Here is a 20,627-nt window from a genome sequence, read left to right as displayed (position 1 = left end):
AGGCACTTTGAACAGGTTTGGCCGTGCAACAAATGGATGCTGGATATAGAGATTGTGGTCATGATTAAGGCTTCTAACTTTGTGCGGTGGAAAATTTTAAGTGTGCTGGCACTAAAACCGTAGCCTGATTTCAACAGCGTTTATGTGTCCGAACCCTCTGGGAGGTGGAAGCCTCTCAGCAGGCCTTATGGCCAGCTGTGCAAAAACTCTCTGTGGCTACGAATGAATTTCAAACCCGCGGTGGTGCGAACAGATCAGCTTCGCTGGCCACTGCGTTAGACCACTACGTCATCACCGCAGCCAAACATTCCGCTTGTTTAACTGCCAGTCTCTCTCGCTGTGCTTTGGATGACGTAGTGGTCACCTTCCATCCATGCGCAATCAATCCAGAACACACTACTATCACATTGTCCTCTTAAAGGGCAACTGCAGCACTTCTTTGAGAATTTCACAATATTCAAGGATTCAAATCTATGTAGGCTGTAGGTAAAGCATGCCGAGTGTTTTTGCACTACCATTTAAAATTGTGATGTAATTCACGATTGATTTTTGCGCTTCTCTTCAATGCACCGGAGGAGTGCAGGGAAACTCAGCGTGACGTCACGGAAGGTATGGTTTCAGATTACCGCTGTCGTCAGCCACACCCTGCCCTGACTCGTTAGACGCAGCCAAGCAACTCTCGGCAGGGTTTGCCTTCGGTGGCGTTGTTTTTTTTCCTTCAAAGAAGGCGTTTATGCATTGGAAATGTACCGATACCTTCGATGACATCATCATGCGCCCCCAACTCGGCATGTGCGCTGCGGAGAAGCTTGAAGGGCGTCCGGATTTTAAGCGGCGATTACTTCACTATTTCAAGTGCTAGTCCAAAGACGCATGCTATACCTGCAAGTTTCACACATTCAACCCTCTTAAGCTTGTTGATTTCTAAAACCTATGCAGTTTCCCTTTAAGCCAAGCTTGAAACCGAAACTGAATAATTTTTTTTTTAATTCTGCTAGTTCAGAACTAAGGATCTGCAGTACTCCACGGGAGACATCAAATAATTACATTTTTCAAAGATGCCTCACATACTGCGAATGTTTGACATTGAAATCGAAGGTAGCTGTTGCTAGTATTCTCTTCATTTAATTTGGAGATTAGCGCTTATTTTACTCGGGGCGCCTAAACTAACAGAACGATTTCTCCGATGAAGTCCCGGTCTGCACCGAAGTTTGGCACCCACGCTCACTTTTGTACCTGGTCAGCTGTCACTATGTGCACTGTGCTCTTAGACACCCTTAGAACATGGGGGAGGTGGCTGCTCTGACCTCTCAAGAGATGCCCTCGACCCAGCGTGGCAACCTCAGCCAGAGATCGGCCACCAAGCAACAAAAGGGGGGGGGGGGGGTCGTTTGGTGCCCGCTTTTGCTGATCTCGCTAACCAGAAAATGGGTCGGATTCAAAAGTTCAGAAACAAAAGCTTTATGTAGCAAAGGGATAGTGCAGAGGAATTCTAATCTCTCATAACAACACATACAAAACGATCTACAGAACAGTGCAACACATGCAAAGTAACACTAGAGAGAAGCTTCAGTACAAAGAAAGATCTTGCAACAGCAGCCCTCCACTACGGCGTCCCTCATAGCCTGAGTCGCTTTGAGACGTTAAACCCCATAAACCAAACCAAACCGGGTAAATCGCGTGCAGTTTGTCCCCTTCACAACTCACACCTTTTGCAGCCGCACATGGTTGCTCTGACCTTTCCAGGCCTGCCTTGCACACTCCCACATGCATGTTTGTGGCTGGCGCAGCACGGAGCCTAAAATGCGAGAGGAATTTTTTAAAATCCAAGTAATAAATTGCGGGTGCACAAATTACACAAGTAAATACGTATGTGTATGTAAGCATATTATGGTATATATCTTATGTATATATACCATCATGATCATGGATGGCAGTTTACCAATATCCCTTAAGAGAAAAGTATACAACAGCTGTATCTAGCCAGTACTCACCTATGGGGCAGAAACGTGGAGGCTAACAGAGAGGGTTCAGCTTAAGTTGAGTACAACGGAGCGAGCTATGCAAAGAAAAATGATACGTGTAACGTTAAGAGATCGGAAGCGGGCGGAGTGGGTGAGGGAACATATGCGGGTTAGTGGCATCCTAGTCAAAATCAAGAGGAAGAAATGGGCTTGGGCAGGGCGTGTAATGCGGAGGCTGGTCCTTAAAGGTGCACTGAAGAGGTATCTGAACTCGTCTTTTTGCCGCAAGAACTCGATCTACACGTTTTGAGCATTCTTAGAAACTGCGATTTATTGCCCTGTGTGGCTGATTTTCCTAATTAAATCGAATTAACATCCGGCTCCCGCCTTTTTTTTTTTAATTCTCCCTCGTATGGTGGGCGGAGTCGACCAACGCGTGGAGTGCCTTGCAGCCAGCTCCATGGAGGCTTCGCTTTCGCTTTATTTTGTTTTTTAGGCTTTCATGAATAAATAGTTTCATTCGCAGATAATATAGCCGCAAAATAAGCCCGCAGAAATAAAAATACGCACTGACTATTTGCTTCTACGGACTACTACGTATTACTCCGCCGATGGCAGAGCGGCAAGCCGCCGCGGGACTGGCTGAAAGGCACTCCACGCCTTCGACTCCGCCCACCGTACGAGGGAGAATTAAAAAAAAAAGGCGGGAGCCGGACGTTAATTCGATTTAATTAGAAAAATCAGCCACACAGGGCAATAAATCGAAGTTTCTAAGAATGCTCGGAATGTGCAGATTGAGTTCCCGTGGCAAAAAGACGAGTTCAGATTCCTCTTCAGTGCACCTTTAAGGGTAACGGAGTGGATTCCAAGAGAGGGCAAGCGTAGCAGGGGACGGCAGAAAGCTAGGCGAGCAGATGAGGTTAAGAAATTTGCGGGAATACGGTGGCCGCAACTGGGGAAGGACAGGGTTAATTGAAGAGACATGGGAGAGGCCTTTGCCCTGCAGTAGGCATAGTCAGGTTGATGATAATGATGGTGATATATATATTATGGTACATGTAACATCGTTATTTCAGTGCTGCATTCCCTTTAATGGATTGCACTGGAACTGAAGGCCACATTCTGCCATCATGAATGGCAGTGGTGCTTGCTCAGGATGGTGTGTAGCTAGTGTGAAGTACAAAGGCATCACTCATGCTGTGAGACAAATGGTAGGCTTTATTATCTGTATGTCCTCATTCATAGCAGGGACTTCTCAGCAGAGTGCCACATTACCCATTCAAATATACATATAAAGTCTGAAAGGATGCTGCACGAATAAAGGACTGCATGTTATCCGAGGCTGTGCCACGTGGGGTAGTAGCAAGGAACTTAGTGGTTTCCATGGGTGTGTCTTAAACCTAGATGTATGGAATGACATGGTATACTCTATGCCACCCACAAAACTTTCATGGCTAAAATGATTTATTTTGTTGTTTTCTTTGTCACTCATTTTTTTTATCTTGATTTCTGAGAAAAATCAGTGTGTCATGGTAGGGTTACGGTTGACTCTGTGGGATATGTTCGATGTGCTTGAATTTGGCTGGTTTTGAGGAAAGGAATGGACACAGGAATGGGCTCCACATTTCGCCTGTAGTGACTTCACGATGCAATGTGTAATAGCTTGTAATTATTCTTTGCCCTGCTCCACATTTTGCCTGTAGTGACTTAACGATGCGGAATAACTTGCAATTATTCTTGGCCAGCTGCCAGGACCACCTCGACTAGGGAACCCAGGAGCAAATTAGCAGGGGCATGCACTCAGAATGAAGCACCCCACATTTTCGCTCATCACTCCACTATGTTAGATGACTGATAACTGTTGCTTTAGTCTGTTTTGTAAGGCAATGTGGTAATGCCAGATTAGATTTTTCAGTGCCCAAATTACATTTTGATATTTGTTTTACTAATTTCTATGCGTTATTAAGAAAGCTTACATGACACACCCCCTTTTTAATGTGAAGTTATGCATTTCTCTCGCATGTGGGAAATGCGTGGTTCGATCCTCAGTGCCATAGGTTACCTACTGTCGTGATAGTGAGTGCAAGCTTTCCCCTAGCCTGGTGCTTGGTTTATCTGGGGCGAAATGCTTGGGAAATGCACTTTTGACCCCATCTTGAGTTGACCATGTGCCATGGTGCTCTTTGGACAAGGCTGCCGTTGTCCCATAAAAATTACTGATCATCATCGAATGCTATGCAGTTTTTATTGATGCAGAAAAGCCTGTGGGACCTCATGTTTGTTTGGGTCCTGGAGGAGGGTGTAACCACTATAAGCATGAGAGACCAGTCAGTGTGTGGTGGTCAGTTCTGGCTTGCATGTATATCACCGCATTAGCTGTAAGCCTTAAGTCTACGTTCAACAAATAAAAATAGAAATGGGAATAAGTAATTCACTAGAACAGCTGGGACAGACATGGTCATGAGATTCCAGGCCTGTAGAATTAAGACTCAAGAACTGTTAAAGAATCTGTTGCATTAATTTCACATTTCTATGCACAACTAGTTTGTTTACGATGTCTTTGAAACCTCGTCTGCCAAATGTGTATGCTACTCAACATCTTGTAAATGGAACTAAAGAAGACTTTCTGGTAGGTTAGTACTAGAGCCTAGCAACCTATCTAAGTTCTTGCATATTCTTTCACATGTGCACACTGTGTACAATTTCTTTAGGAAACATCTTTCCTTATATATGCAGGAGTATTGTTACTAAAACACGTATGCTCGTTAGCCAAGGTGGGGCAAAAAGAGAGCAAAAAAAATATATATATTCGGTGCATCTGTCTCAAAGCAGTGATGCGCAATACAAAATTTATGCTCAGATCTCAGTCTTTTGGGGTATTCTTATACCCTGTACGTAATTTGTGCTTACTCTTAGTATTTTTTTATCTGTGTACTCTCTCGTTTACTTTGCATTATTATTTTGTTTTTAAATTACGAGAAGAATACATAATGCAGTGGTTAAAATGCACCACGAGTGGAGCTACACCAGGGGTAGGATCAGGACAGGATTTGTGGCAGACAGTGCAAAGATGGTTGCAGGTGTAAATATTGTGATTTGTGCACTTATATTTGCCCGCTTAAAGTGCGGAGTTGGGCATCGCACAAACTGTAAACACATATATCCTTGCTTGGTGGAATTTCGTGTGCAGCAAAGGCTCGATCCTTGTTAGCTCACATGCTGCTCTTTCCTTCGTGATCTTTGAAGCATGCACCTTTTGCACGGCATCATAGTTTGAAACAGAGGGGAAAAAAAAAGAAAAAAAAAAACATCTGTACTTGGCAGGTTGAAAGCATGTTGTGCACAGATGTGGCACGTAAAGTTAATTACTATGGTCGATTAATGTTTGTTTCGGTATAGAAACGGAGCATATTGTGCACGTGCATGCGATAGACTTATGTGAAGGCTCAAGCCGGCCATGCTGCGCGTCCGACGGTTAAATGTCCACCGATAAATGCGAGTTTTTGTTGCTTTCAATTTTCTTTAACCCTTGAAGGCCTTTATGGCGGGGGTCAGGTGTGAGCCAGGTATCGTGCAATTTCCTTTCCTCGATGAAAGAAAAATTCGTTTTTGTCTGAACATAGCTGCCATAGCATAAAGCGCAATGCGAAATTGGAAGGGTGTGATTAGATGTGGTGAATGTTTTGCGCTGTAGTGTGATCGATTCTTTCTTTCGATTTCAAGATTAGGCCTCACCCAAACGGGTAAGGCCTCACAAAAATTGGCCTATAGGCTCATTGGAGTGTCCCTCCCCACGGTAATCTTTAGTAAAAGGCGAAAGATTAGTACGTGGATTTGAGGAGAGACCTGAGCGATGTTGAAGGAGCGGTACGGCACGCCGCCCCATCTTAGCCGGCACGCTTACTGGGGCAAGTGGGGACGTACACTCGGCTCAAAACCTCTGCTTAAGGACTCAACCCGCATACTTTTGTATGCTGCTACTAGACAGCAGAGGTTTCGAACTATAGTCCTCTTATTCAAACTACCTCCTAGTTCTCGCTGTAGCTTTCAGTGCTTTTTAAATGCGTTCTGATACCATCGGATAAGTTTCTGTACGTAGACGCCCCTGAGGGAAGCGATGGTCGCGCCCTCTGGTGTAGCGCGCCGGAGCGAGAACGCGCCTATATTGGTTCTGTCGCCGAGGGATGGCGCCAGCAAGATTGAACGTTGTTCGGCGTGCATGAGTCTGTGCTGAACATGTTGATCAACGGCAACAACAAAGGCGATTGTTTGACTTCGAAACGAAAAATTCACTATTCGGCAGCTTCGTACTTTCAGTGGGAGCATGAAATCGTATGCCTGAAGGTTTAGCTAAAGCATTGAAGGACTATGGCTAAAGCGTTGAAACGCACTTGAGTAGAAAAGCGGCTAGGACGCGCGCACTCAGCAACCGAACTTCATTCGCCTTTCAACTTTCAAGCGTTGTGCGTGTCGTAGATTTATTTATTAGGTAATTTCTGTTCCTTAAGCGCGTATCCGGGCGAGTCGGTGTTTTAGTTTATCGTTTCACAGCTTAAGAAAATGTGCGCAGGGTAGACTGTCCGCTTTGTTGACGAAAGCAGTTTATTCCCCTCTTGCTGCATAGTACTTACATTGCATGATTGTCTGATGTGAATGTGAACCGCTGTTTTGCGGAACTGCCCGGTCTGCAGAGGTGTCTAAAATAAGTGGAAAAGTGTCACAAACAATTGCGTGGCTTATCCAACGATACCGCCATCTCATCACGCCCCTGGCCTGGCTACACTGACGTTCTTCGGTTAGAACCGAGTTTCAGAAACTAAAAATCGGCGTACTTTTATCGTTTTTTTTTTTTTTTTACTTAAACCGAAAACGCCAACTTCTAACAAGTTCCGCCGCTCCAGTCGTCGTCGTCTGTTCTCTGTGGCGTCCCGATTCTTCCCACATTCTTGAGTCATTGATCGGGACGCCACCTCAACTGCGTGGTCGTCGTTTTTGGGAGTGAAAAATCAGAAGAGCGTGCATGTCGCGGTAAATTAGGGCAGACCGACCGGTTCGAAATGACCTGTTCGATCTGCAACAGGTCGCCAGCGGACACTGCCTTTGCTCTGAACTTCCCCAAACATTTTCCATTCCATGAAATGGTACATTTCTATTTTCTTTGCTGCTGACAGAATGGGCATGCTCAGCGAGGCGAACATTAATACGTCTCCAACAGGGCTTTAGCGTTTGCACTGGGCGCTGGATGGGCACCAGCAGCTCTGCTGACTCGTCGGCGGTTATATAGTAGCAACAGTAGTAATGATTGGAAAGAGAATGCGCGGTTGCTGTCCCGCAGTGGGCGTACACCTGGACCATGTCATGAAGGGATGCAGTAAAGTGTCGGAGGCAAGGATTTAAAGGACGGTTGCATATACTTCGTCCACAGGGCAAGAGGGGGGCTAGTTGGTATATCATACTGAGGAAATCGCGCTAAGTGGCACAGAAAGACGTGAACACAGACGGACACTCGCTTCGTCCGTCTGTGTTCACGTCTTTCTGTGCCACTTGGTGCTATATCCTCAGTACACTACGGGAGGGAACCCCGCTTGGCAACTGGGGCACGTCTGATGGAAAATGACGCGTGTAATGAATGAGGCGTTCGTGTGTCGTCGTGGAGAACCTTCTCCCCGTAGCTCATGGGGCAGAACGTGGTGCGAACGACTCTGCGAGTCAGGTGTAGTACACCTTCTTTTATGGAGCGAACGCGGTTCTAATAGCCCTTACGGAGACGGGCACTCTTAATTTGTTCTAGCATCCCCGGCTTCTGGGATGTCTGTCGTCTATTTCCTGAGTCCGGGTCCTTTCGCATGTTTTTAAAGTTAATTGCCACCACCACCAACTCGCCCAGACTTCTACAGTGGCATATCCCGAGTCCTGTGCCAATGCGAAATTTGTTTCCCGAGAGCTCGCCTTGGGACTCGCCCCTTCCATTTTGTAGCAATAAACCTGTAACCACCACTACCTTGGGCCACTCGTGCAAGTAGCGCCGTTGTCAAGTAATAGCTTTTTTGTATTCCGCGCGATTTCTTTTAGGACCGATTAAAAAAAGATCTACGTGAACGATACTTCGTAGCAAACGCTCTAGCCGGCTGTTTTTCAGGGTGATGTGCAACTTTTATATTGATGCTTTCTGATAGTCTTAACTTTTAACCTATTTTGCGGGACGAAACATATACTGCATGACTATAGTATACGATACAAGTTATAAAAACAGCAGTTGCTAACACTGGGCCGGGGTCCGCGGCGTCTTGTATTCGAATCGCAACTGTACACGAAATCAATTTTTTAATGTTTGACTATATTGTGTTTCATATATATATATGCTTTATATATTGTTTTATATTGTTCAACATTCGCAACTCCTGTCTTGGCATAAGCTGGCAGCATGAATAAATAAATATAAAACAATCCACGTATCAAAATTCTAAAGTTCATATTTTTTTTTTTCTTGTGATAAGCTCCTTGTTTAGGTAACAAGACTCGTTTAACCAGCCGACTACTTTTTCGTCGTGGAGGAACTCTGTGCACGGATGCTGAATGTGGGTGGAGCTTCACTGCAGACTTAAATTGTATCCGACTTATAGCTAGGCCACACGACTCTCCAAAACACAAGATTAGCTTTAAGACAGGTTTTTTTTTTATTTGTGTTATGTTTAGCTAGGAGAGCCGGCAGTCTGCGTTTTCGTATCCGCTTCACGTCGAAGCCGCACTTGTGTGACCGTATCCAACATCCAGTTCTTATCCCATGCCCTGTATCAGAGGGAAAAGAATCGTGGAGCGTTGCAGTTACCAAGGAAGAGAGTCACATTTAGGTAGTAGGTAGTAGGTTTATTTGGCCATATTATATACAATATGCCCTCGAGGTGAGGCTAAAGGAGGTAGACCAAGCATGCCTCCTGACAAGGCCTGACATGGTCCATCATAAAAAGGTGTGTCGCTTCGTGCTGTGTACGTTTCTGTCGTATCTTGTTGCCATGGCAAATTTTTTTTTCCAGTGGGCAGCGCATTTTTTTTGTTTTTTGTCTTTTTTTATGCATGAACGTATTGCCTTAGAAATCCCAATAGACCTTGGGTTTTTCTTTTTTCTACAGCGCCAGTATTTATTGGCCTCATTATTGTTATTTTTAAAGCCACTTGTGTGTGTGTGGGGGGGGGGGGGGGGGGGCATTTCCATGAAATCAGTATGCAGTCGAGCCCACTTATCACGAACCTTACGCTCGCACGCATTGCGTTCGTTGTATCCGAGGTTCGTAGTATAAGTGGACTTCTCATTTTACCGTCAGAAATACGAAGTGCAATGAAATCGACGATTGTTTCTACAGAATTTAGTTAAGCGCGTCGGCTTCGTCAAAGGAGAACGTATCACGACGCTCTTCCCAAGTCTTCAAGGGCGGTCACACTTTGTTTCTCGCTGGGGTCCTAATTGTCAACGGATATGTAAACTGCACGGAGGGCACGATATAACAAACTAATCATGGTTAAAATCTTCACGGCAACTATAGTGGCAGGCCGGCCTCTTCGTCGTCGTGAACATATTGTTCGGCACCCAGTCGCTAGGCGAAGAGGACGGTGTTCTTTCGATGTGCTGTGGACGACGACGAGGACGCTGCAGCTAGTGCTTGGGTCTGTGGCCTGTCGTGCCTGCTGCTGAGCTGACCCCCGTAATAATATTCTGGGGCAGTCGGGCAGCGCTCATACATCGCGTACAGTGGCTTCGCCAGTGCATGACTTTTCGATGCCCCAAGTCGTCCTTTCGAGATGACTTTTGAGATCACCTCTCACATTTTTTTTTTCGCCGCTTCTAACTGCTGCTCCGGAATCCGAGCTCAAATAAGCTCATACCACCCCCCACCCCCTCCGCCGCGCGCGCGCGCGCGCGCACGCACGCACGCACGCTCGCATTGAAAGAACTGCCGGTGTCGCTGTAGGGAGTGTGTGCATTACTAACCTTCCACTAACACGCTGCCATGCAGATGATCTGTGCTATCGTTGCGGTTCGGTTGTCTTTAACATGCTGCTCGCCCTTTTCAATTTTTCCTTACACCGGCTAAGAAGAAACGCACGCCACACTCTAGCGCATGTATGCATGCATGTTCGCTGTCTTTTGCCCTGTCGACCTGTTTTCTCGGCGCCGTTCCCTCCCGAGGGAACTTCGCGGTTTTTGATGGTGAACTTACTGTTTTTGGGTGTTTATACAACCGCGTCACTGCGCTGTTGCTGCTCCATTGTCGCCGACATACATCGGTGGGCACCGCACATTAGACACGACCGTGTTATTCCTTGTTTTTTACGGGTTACTATTTCGGCAGGCGGCTTTTGAGCGACCCCGCTGGCCGCGTGAAAGGGGAAGTAGTAAGTTGTGCTTCGTCCATGTTCTCCGCAGCGCGGGCAGCCTCGGCGAGCGACGGCGGCCTGAGCGGCGTCATGCTGGGCTACCGGACCCAACAGGGCGGGGACGGCGACCAGCAGGAGGCGGAGTCTCCGCAGACGCTTCTGCACATGGGCCTCTCCCCAGTGCCCGAGGCTGCCGCCCAGGGCGCCCTCTGGATTGTCGCCCTCAACAAGGTACTTACGTGTGCTGCTGGGCAGCCTCCGTCCGCCGCCCAGGTCGTTACTGTTTAACAGCAGTAGGCGTTAATAGACACCTTTAGCATACCGTGTACCATGTTACCGTCACCGCTACCGGAGTACCGGGAGCCCGCCCACCACCGGTGTGAACGCGCTGATTGGTCCCAATGCTGCAGGCGCGCGTAGCAGCCGGGTATGTGGCGCCATCTGGCGACGTCAGAGATTTGCGCATGCGCATTGGCTGCGCGCAGGCTCCCGCTACTCCGGTACCGGCAACAGTAACACGGTACACGGTGTGCTAAAGGTGTCTAATGCTGTCCTCGAATGTTGGCCGTGGTAGGCCGCCACACTTCCACAGTTCAAGGCACTAGCGTCCCCCATGTGTCGACGCCGCGGAGAATGGGCGTCATACATTATAACAGAAAAGTAAAGGGGCAGATGCACTCTCTCAGTGGGTGGACACCTGGACCATGCCATAAGGGAAAAAAAATGGATTTAAAAAAGGGACGGAGATTTAGTCCGCACATGATTAGCAAGAATCCACTCTGATCATTAAGAAGAGGGAATACAGCTATTGCAGAGCCAAGCCCACACCAATATACATGGCATGGGAAGGCCGCTCACTAGCGAAGGCCGGGTTTCTCATGCCTCTGGAACGGCGTCAGCTCGGTGCACAGAGGCTTTCCGGAGCTTTGGTGGCGGCCTCCCGAGCACCGGCAGTGACGAAAAGAACCGTCCCCTGAGCGCGGTCGTTCTCTGCTGACGCTGCATTGGCGACCTGCAGGTCGTCTTCGTGCTAGCTGCGTACGTAAAAATACGCGGCATACGTTCACCCTTTGTCCCAAGTGGGACAGTCAGCACTGCAGTCGTTTTTTGTTTCCTGAACACGTGTTTGGCGTATGATAGCTTAAGTTGCTTATGTGCATTGCGGCCCCAAAACACACTTCTTTCACTCCATCCTTGATCCCTTCCCTGATGGCGCGGTTAAAGTGTCCACGGAGAAGTGAGAAAGCTACTGTACGCCTTTGGTTTTCTCAGGAAACCAACTAACCAACGTCGCACGCACGGTCGAAGCTCGTTATAAGGAAACGGTTTGTAGCGAAATGATGGATATATCGAAGGAATGACGATACCCCTTGGACGTTTTGTCAGCACGGGCTATAACTGAGCTGCGGCTATAACAAAGTAATCGCCGGGTCTCTTCAACTTCGTTATAACGAGGTTCTACAGCTTTCGCTGCAAAAACAAAAAAAAAAACAGCCGCTGTTCTCTGCAGTGGACCGCGGTTAAGCTAGGTGGCCCATGCAGTCGTTAAAACTGAGGTCCGCGCAATAGACGATATGCGAAATTGCTTGGCGGTCTGGCAACACCGCGCCCACAACTTCCGGTTTCCATCTTGGCGCGGTAGAGCTCGTCGAGCTGGTGCATCGTTTACTATGCGTACTTCTTGCGAGTGGAATTTCAACAGGCAAGCTTCAGCTGCTGCGTTGTTTTCACAGCTGATCTTTGACTAAATGTAGGTGCTTTCAATAAGCGCCAGCTTACTCCTACCGCGTCTTCAGCTTCGCTTGAAGTCTGGCGCTGATGATCGCAATAATCGGCACTCGAAAGTGGGTTGGAAAGTCGAACCGTCACCGACGTCACCGTTTCAACGTCACCGTTTCAGAGCCCGGCGTCGGTTTATTTTCGCCACAATTCGTTGAAACCGCGTCCTGCTTAAGACGCAGTCAGTCGACATTAACAAGAGGAAAGTAGGCATGCACATATAATTCAAAATATTGTAAGCAAAGACGCAGCTTTTTTTTTTTTTTTTTTTTGAGATAAGCACTGAGCCACCGCGGTGGCTTGATTAGAGAAAGATGCTACAGCTGTAGGTGCATGCACGGACTCGATACGCTGGTCAAGCTGTGTGTGCAGGGGCGAAATTAGCATGTTCGGTTGCTTCCGAAACTTAATTAGCTTACTCCCAAACTTGGACAAATGGCTTTGTTGCGAAGCAAGCTGTTGGAGCTTGCCACAACGATAATAAAATCTGATGGCCTGAAGCGTTTTCAGAACACTGTTGCACGTACTTTCTAGCTTAGAAATGCGTCCCTCCTTCATAATAAAGTAGCTATATTATTCGCTTCTTTTTTTTTAGATTTTCGTCGCCGCAGATATCGAAGGTATAGGAATCCTCAAGAAATAAAGCATTCGCACCTCAGTTTTTATACGTAGGGTGTATTGCTTCACAAAGACTCCTTAACGCGCATAACATATGCGTATGGTCCAGAGAGTATGGTCCAGAATTGAACGCGGGAAAAACTTAACTGAACACGTAGCAAACTAAGCAGTAATCGGCATATGGTTCTTCGAGTGAACTTATTTCGCCACGGCACGAGCGATTGGCCCGCTCAAAAAAATTACCTTCTCTATTACGTTGTTCAAGTATGCGTCTATATATATTCACGCCCGACCGGGGAGTTGATAAATGCACGAAATCGTCTTCTAATTTTGATCAGAGACAACAAAGGCTGTGGTCCTTCTCTTAATTTAAACGCAAATCACCTCGAGAGATTTGTCAAAAATCTCAGTGCGCAGAAAGCGAAAGCTGCGCACTGATCCGCGTGCTGACACATGATACCTCGCATGCCGTTTTGTGTTACTAAAACGTTGGGACGGAGTAAAAAAAAAATAGAAAAGCTGGAACGCACCTAGTTCTGGCACGCATCGTAGTGTCTTTTCACAGTGGAGAGAGTAGCGCAACACTGCATCGGCATTTTACTTTTCAAACGAAGCGCAGCCGTTTTAACCCAACGCTGGGCAGCGGTTTCGTTTTCCGTACCGTACCAACATGGAGCACTTAGTTCTCGGAGCGCCGAGAGATGGCGCTGCGCATTTCGCATATCTAGAGTCACTGGAAAAAATTTCAGAGTACCGCAAAGGTCGGAATTTGACTGGCAACACTGAGCGGCCACTTCCATTTACCTTCCAAGCCAACTGCGTCGCAGGAAGGCCGCCGTGTTGGAAGAGCTTGATATTCGGTGACATATCGGGTTGAGTGTTCACTGAAGCGCAAATACTTCGTGCTCGGAGAGAATGGTTACTCAGAAGAGAAAAAAATATTGTTATTTTGCGCGAAGTAAGGCAGCCGGCGGTTGTTTTGCTCCGCGGTTGCGTTTACTGCAGGAAGTGTGCTAGGATTGTGAGAAGCATCTTAGCGCTGCTATCGGGAGCTTGTGCACGCCTTCTTTCCCCTTCCGCGGAGCAAGCTACGAAGGAAACATTTCGCCACTCCACGCCACGCTTTTCGCCACTCCACGCATTTCGCCACGCTTTTGGGCAGTGAGCATCGTGGACCGCCATGGGACCGCCGTCTCGTTCAAGCAGGACGAAACTACTTGACATTAGCTTCTTCTTCCCATCCACTCTAGGCTTCTCGAAGTCTTCAGCACAAAAGTGGTCCTGCAAATGTTTGTTGTACAGTTAGAAGAGTGATGCTAGACAACCCGAATGCTGGGCTGCCCAAGGAGGCTCCCAGGGGTTTTCCGAGTGAAGCCCTGTTTCAAATATGTGGAACAAGAAAAACATGGAAGATAGCGGTAATAATAAGCTGAAACACCCAAATAAAGAGGCGAAGAAAAAGAATACGTTACAAAAGTTTCTAAGTTTACGCAGTGACACTTAAAATAGCTCATTTGGGATGTAAACGCGCATGTCGCCGCAAACACACAACTTCAAGGATTGCTAATATTTGACCCATTTCTATTTTTTTTACCAGTCCCAACACAACTGAACAGAAAGCGGTCGTTATGTGAACGTAAGACATGCCCGACCATGCTTTTATTGACTGCGATCGTCATGATCCGCGAAAAACAAGTGCCACATGGGTCGAATGACTCGAGGCACGGAAAGTGCTTGGGGCACGTTAGGACGCGGAATCCTCAGGCTACAAATGTGCCTTCGCGTGCCACAAGCACGGAATAGCCGCGTGTGTTGAGCAATAAGCGCGTGCACGTGTACCCGCGTCAAGGGAGCAAGCCGCGAACGATCCCTGCGCGACATGCGCGACGGTCTTGCTGTGAACTCCTATTTTCTTAGCATCCTATCGCTAACACCGCGTGCACTGCGCTTAAATACCTTCTAAAACAGCACCAAAAAGCACAAGCAAGATGCACTTACCTCGCACAAGCGGGTGTTTTTTGAAGGCTTGAAGTTCTCCCGGCCGATTCTGTGCAACCACGCAGAACGACGCTCTCGGTCATTTTTCTCGGTCGGAATCGAGAAAAAAGTCTTTCCGGACTCGGTTCGGTTGCTGCATCCGGAGGCGCAGCAGCCAGGCATGATTTCTTCAGTATCGAACACGGGAGCGACATTTGCAACACGAGAAACGCGGGGAACCTGTGCTCTTCTTAGCCGGCCCGACCGGCGCTTGGAAGGTATATGGCATCCCAAGACCACGTGGTGCGGTTGGGCCAATGACCGCGTCGGCGGCGCGGGGAAAAGAAATGCGGTACTCTGAAATTTTTCCAGTGACTCTACGCATATCGTCTATTCCTAGCTAACTGATGGCGCGAGGCGGAACAGGTAAATACAGCATAGACAATTTATAAAATACTGCAATGCAGTGACCCGTTTCACCATAGTATCTTTAAAACTCCCAAAAGGGACACTAAAGCTAGTCACCTTTGTAGCGTTGCGGGGAGTTGCAGTAGTGAAGTCACTGAAACAGTTTTCAGCGGGTCGCGATCCAAGCTTATTGGCGCACCGCGGTGTAGGAATAGCCTAAAGGCTGTTTCACATGGAAGCGACTGAGCGAAATGAGCGCGCGACGTTGCTGAATATTTCCAATTATAGTTGGTACCTCGTCGCTCTGTGAGCCCGAAAGAGGTTTTGAACGCCGTGGCGGCTGAAATCGCGAGCGTTTTCGTTCGCATGTGAAACGGGGCGTCGCCCACCAAAGACCGTCTTGTCTGGAGGGGGCTTTTCAGCGCGTCTGTATCCCAGGCAGCGTACCTGGATTTTAGTGCTCCTCTGCTTATTCTCTTAGAACACGCGCGCATGTGTGGAAGCTGGCGTTCGAACGTTCCGCGAGAGTTCTCTTTCCGTCTCCTACTGTACCACCACGTGTCGGTTACGCAATCTAGGAAACGGGTTTAGCCGAACGACGTTGCGAAGTATGCATATAGCTGAAGATCGCAGTTGCCGGAAAACTTTTTCGCAACGCTGCCGAAACTCTTTTTCCGCTCAAATTATCGCGGCCACTCGGCAGCCAAGCAGCTTCCGGAGGCTGGCATTGTTCGCAGGGCTGGCTGTCGTCCGCCGGTTCGACAAGCGTGTAAAAAGAATTGTCAGCGCGCTTTCCTCACGTGCCCGCAGCAGTCGCAAAAGAGCGCGTGGTTTCACACCTGTGTGGCATACATCGGGAGAGACCAAAGCGTCGAGACGCTTTGGAGACGCGCATGGCGCGCGTGTCGGCCGGTTTCTGTTTCCGCATCCATTGTTAAATCGGTCTCCCTCTTCGCTCGTCTACCCTCCCTCGATCGCCTCGTGCAGCTCGCTCGCGACGCGTCTTATCGCCCGCGGCTCGTTCTCGAGCTTGGTCCCCCATTGTGGGCGCTTGCGTGTCGGCCGTTGCGTAAACACGCAAGTGGCACCGCGCCGGCTGCCGCGTGCCGCGTGACTTGGGCTGACTCAGTTGCGGACTAGGAGGAGGACCCGTGCTGGAAGGGGTGGGCGGGCGCGCCCCCGCGCACGCGTGGTCTTGACTCAGCAGCAGTTGCCCTTTATGGAGAGGCTTTCACTTTCACGATTCTCATTTCCCCTTCGTAATATTAATGTTATTACTACCATTTTTATCATCACTGCTATCATCGTCACGTACAGTCTTTGTCAAAAGTAACCAGGCTGCATGGTTTGCTTCTAGCTTCTGTAGTGGAGCCCTTGTGACTTTCCTAAAGACCAAAAGTTGTTGGAAGGTAAGAAGACCCCCCGTCCTTACCTTTAACGACCATTTCAGCTCCAGGGAAGCTGCAAGGGCTCCACTGTACGAGCTAGAAGCAAACCATGCAGCCTGGTTACTTTTGACAAAGACTGTACGTGCTCGTAGCGAGTCGCGCCAGCACGCCAACGAGCGATTGGTTGACCCTATATCTAAGACCCTCCCGATATCCGATAAGGGTGGGTTGGTTTCGCTGCAACAAAATCGGCTTTGCGCTGCTGCGGCATTGCGCAGTACGTGAGCACGCGAACAGAGCCTCCGAGATTGTGGCGGGGCGCGCCGCTGTCTCGGAGGCCCCGTTATCTGCATGTTCGCGCTTCCCGTTCGCGCGCCGCTGCGATACGGCAGCCGGTTTAAAACCCGCCGAGTACGCGTGCACGGGGCCATGACGTTGCGCGCCCCGACGCCGTGCTCGACCTGCGTGTGAGCTAGTTTCGTGATATTCCCATTGCGTTGTGAGAGAAAAAAAAAAAGAAACAAAATAACTTCGGGACACACGCATCCCGCGAGAGTTCCCACCTTTCGCGGAAACCCGCCCGGACCAGGTGACCGTACTGCGCACCGCATAACTCCCCGACTACTCTCATCGGCGGTCAGCGGGTGAATGACGCAGCAGTTTTCGCTGCGGACGCAGTGCGGCTTCGCCGACGTCGCTAACCCGAGACGCCGGCCGAGAGAGGGTCGCAGACGCAGCCCCACGGAGCCATGCTGCGCCCTTGTAGAGGTGGTCGAACGGGATGCTCCTGCGCTGAAGTGTGATGTCAGAGTGTTTCGCTTTATCCTTTGCATCCTCGCCCGTTGTCTGCCTGGTAGACACCGGATGGCTCGAGAGGAGCCACGGCCTAGTTTCCAGTAGTCCGCTCTTTTTGTCGTCCCGCTGAACAGTTCAAGCTGACTGAGGCGCGTGGCAGGCCCGCTGGTCGGGGCTGTATTCACGCCGATAGCTGCAAATGGGGTGTGCTTACACTCCGAGAGAAGCATTGCGTGTCGTAATATGCGATCGCCTAAAAATCCCGCCTTCATGTTGTTCGTTCTCGGAATGTGCCCGCCCTGTGTGCTTCACTTGCTCCCGTAGGTCCTGAGGGGAATATCTCCCAGCGTGAAGTATACATTTGAAATAAGGGAGTAATTACTCTTTAATGCGGAATCCCCGGGAACGCAGCCATGCGGCTACGGCTGCTCGTCCTGGTTAGCTCAGCTGTTAGAGCAACCCCCCCCCCCCCCCTTCCCTGGACAGTCACGGGTTCGCTCCCCCGGACCAGGACAAATTTTCGTCAACTGCGAAGTTTTTGTGAAAACTGTAGCATTCCTTCGCAGCCGAATGGCTACGTTTGGGCTAATGCTAATGAGTAATAACTTCCTAATTTCTGATCTTGAGGAGCGGGTAGGCACTATGTAATGGAAGTATTCTCTGCATAAAAAAAAATACAAGACGATTAGACATCCGATGCGCCAATTCAGCTAAAGCAGTCGGATTCTTCCTCGGTGATGAGTTTGATGCTTTCAATAAAACTTCGGTTGGGCCTATAGTTGGTACATGATGTTGTGAAGGTGTAGGTTGCGCAAACACGGGACGAACCACGAAGAAAAGACGCAGAGACACGCACAAGCCACTAGCAGCTGTTTATTTCTTCTTGGGAACGCATACTTATACACCTGGCCACGCATGCTCAAACGCAATCTTTAACCACAATAGTCATGCCAAGGGCTGTTAACGCAGACTAATGCTTTCATTGCAACTTGTTGCTTTCATTGCAACGAATGATTTTACTCCTAGCCGAGGCTTCACAAACGTGACAGAATTTTACTCTAACGTGAAGGTGGGCGGAGGTAGATAGATGGTGGTGGTGGAAGAGGTGGTCAGCTAGGGTGGGTTGGGGAGGTGGCTGGGGGGTGGTTCTTAATCTGTAGGGTATAGCTGTAAATTGGTTGCTTCTCGCTTGGGCTAAAGGCTTCACTCTGACAGACGTCAGATTTCGATTGAAAGAAGGGGGTGGGGAGCTCCAGCACTGCATTCGCAGTAAAAGCGTATCGTGCGGATGAAACGCGTTCTTCACTCGGTCAGACGTCAGATTTCAATTGAAAGAAGGGGGTGGTGGAGAGGGTGGGGGGGGAGCCCCAGTACTACATTCGAAGTAAAAGCGTATCGTGCAGTTATGACGTTTTGTTCCATTTGTATGCGACGCCTTTCATTGCTTCGTGTCTGCCCGGTCCGAGTAGTGCTCAGTAATCGTTATTATTGCGAGAAACCCGTGAGCTGTCTGGCGTCGTTGCTCTTACTCGTGCCTTTGTGTCTTGGTATTTCCCGGGACGTGGCGGGCAGCTGGTCGGGCAGCGCGCGCAAAAAGGCGGATGACTCAGCCCCGGCGGCGCCGTGTCGGAAAGCGTGTCTACTCGCCGAGAAGGAAAGGAGGAAAAGAAAGGGGGGGGGGGGGGGACTCCGTGCGTAACGAGTCTGCTTGCTTCTGCGCTCGTGGTCGGTTGATGTAGTATATCTCGGACCTATAAAGCCGCTGGCACAAAGCGAGACACGATGCGAGGGGAGAAGGAGAGATACGCGTCTCCTTACTTGTTCGTAACGAGACGCGTTTCCTCCCCCCCCCCCCCCCCCTTTCGTTCCTTTGTCTGCGCCTTTGGTTACTGCGCCGTTATTCGCTTGGCGCCTCCGTTCAGGCACGCTGGAATCAGTGGGAGAAACGCGGCATACTGCAAACCACTTATTTTCCGCGAGCTGAACATTTCGCGAATTCGGATAAAGCAGCTCGTTTCGCGTGTGCAAGCGAAAACGCTCGAGATTTCTGCCGCCGCGGTGCAAAAAATTGCGAGGACCTTGTGCCGTGACGACTTCCGATGGATGTGACGTCACACCGTTCCCGTGGCTATATCGATACCCAAATTATGCATCTTTCATGGATCTTAAGTGTTCTTAATTACACATATTTCCATCTAATTTGACACAAATCCGACGTTTTTCCGACCATTCTGCGGCAATTTTCACTATGCTGTGACGACTTTCGGTGGATGTGACGTCACACAGTTCCCGTGGCTATATCGACGTCCGCGCTATTTCGACGCAACTTCGACATTTTAGCTTATAATTAATGAACTAATTACTCTACAGTCATCAAACTTGGCTTCTAGGTTCAATTTTCCTCCTCTATCAGAAGAAACCATTGGTTTTCTTCCGTCTTTTTCAGTTCCCGAGTTAAACGCGTGTGACACGCTTTGTTAACGGGCCACAGTATGAGCCATCAAAGGCTTTCGGCTAAAAAACGTGTTTCGAGCTGTCGCGGCCGGGCGGCGGCTCGAGTGACCAGAGCAGCGAGGTTCCAACAAATTGCAATTTTTTCGCCATGACGCGTCACTGATTCGCTCAGTTCGCTCACTCGCTTGCATGTGAGCCTTAACGCCGCAATACCGGAAGATTTTGGGAAACAGAGGTGACGGATCCTTTAGCGCCCCTTTCGCCCGAATAATTCGTGAGACCCATCCTTCGCGAAGTCGCCCATGTGATTCGCGAAAAACGCGAAAGTTGGGTCTTCGCGAAAATTGGGCAGTTTATAGTGCACTACTCGGTGTGCGAACTAGTTGCGTTCTATGAACACAATGCAAAAGACGGGGGGGTTCAGTAGGGAAAACACGCAGCATTGTCTCTTGAAATCTCCGGCACCTTCTTTTTCGGCCTCCCTTATGCAGGCGGCGAATCCAAGTACCGGCCGAAACAGAGGTGGGGAAGAACACAATGCGCTCTGCCGAGCACGTGAGGAGGAGTGTACGTTGTTTGCAGCGTGTTTACCGGCCGCACCGTCGTGTTTACTACCATCCACGCGTCCACCCATGGCGCAGTTGTTTTTCCGGGTTTCGTGTCCAGGCGCGTAGTGTATATGACGGCCGTCACGCGTGATGTGTTTATCCCCCGCGGCAGCTGTCCTTCCTCGCTGCCAACCCTCTCTTGCGGCTTTTTTTTTTTTTTTGTTTCCCGCGCGTCGTATCTGCGCGTACGAATTTCACGGGCGACTCTATTTTTTTGTTTCAGTGCTGTAGCTGCGCAGCGGACGGTGCATTTTAAGCTCACT

The 20,627-nt window shown here is 49.0% G+C and overlaps 1 protein-coding gene and 1 non-coding gene across 2 annotated transcripts in view; one reads left to right on the top strand and one right to left on the bottom strand.

The window, feature by feature from the left end:
* Positions 1–20,627, top strand: part of LOC149362880 (zinc finger FYVE domain-containing protein 21-like) — a 35,654-nt gene that overhangs the window by 4,765 nt on the left and 10,262 nt on the right. Inside the window, exon 5 of the mRNA XM_089573309.1 lies at positions 10,387–10,568. Within this exon, the coding sequence (XP_089429435.1) occupies positions 10,387–10,568 (182 nt within the window). The remainder of the gene's footprint in view (positions 1–10,386; positions 10,569–20,627) is intronic.
* LOC149362881 (U5 spliceosomal RNA) lies at positions 5,696–5,818 on the bottom strand. Its single transcript, XR_016289284.1, has one exon. It is a non-coding gene; the product is annotated as a U5 spliceosomal RNA (small nuclear RNA).

The sequence above is a fragment of the Amblyomma mixtum genome, chromosome 2, assembly GCF_055824585.1.
Source record: "Amblyomma mixtum isolate Tamu chromosome 2, ASM5582458v1, whole genome shotgun sequence".
Taxonomy (NCBI): Eukaryota; Metazoa; Arthropoda; class Arachnida; order Ixodida; family Ixodidae; genus Amblyomma; species Amblyomma mixtum.
This window is presented reverse-complemented; position numbering and strand designations above follow the sequence as displayed.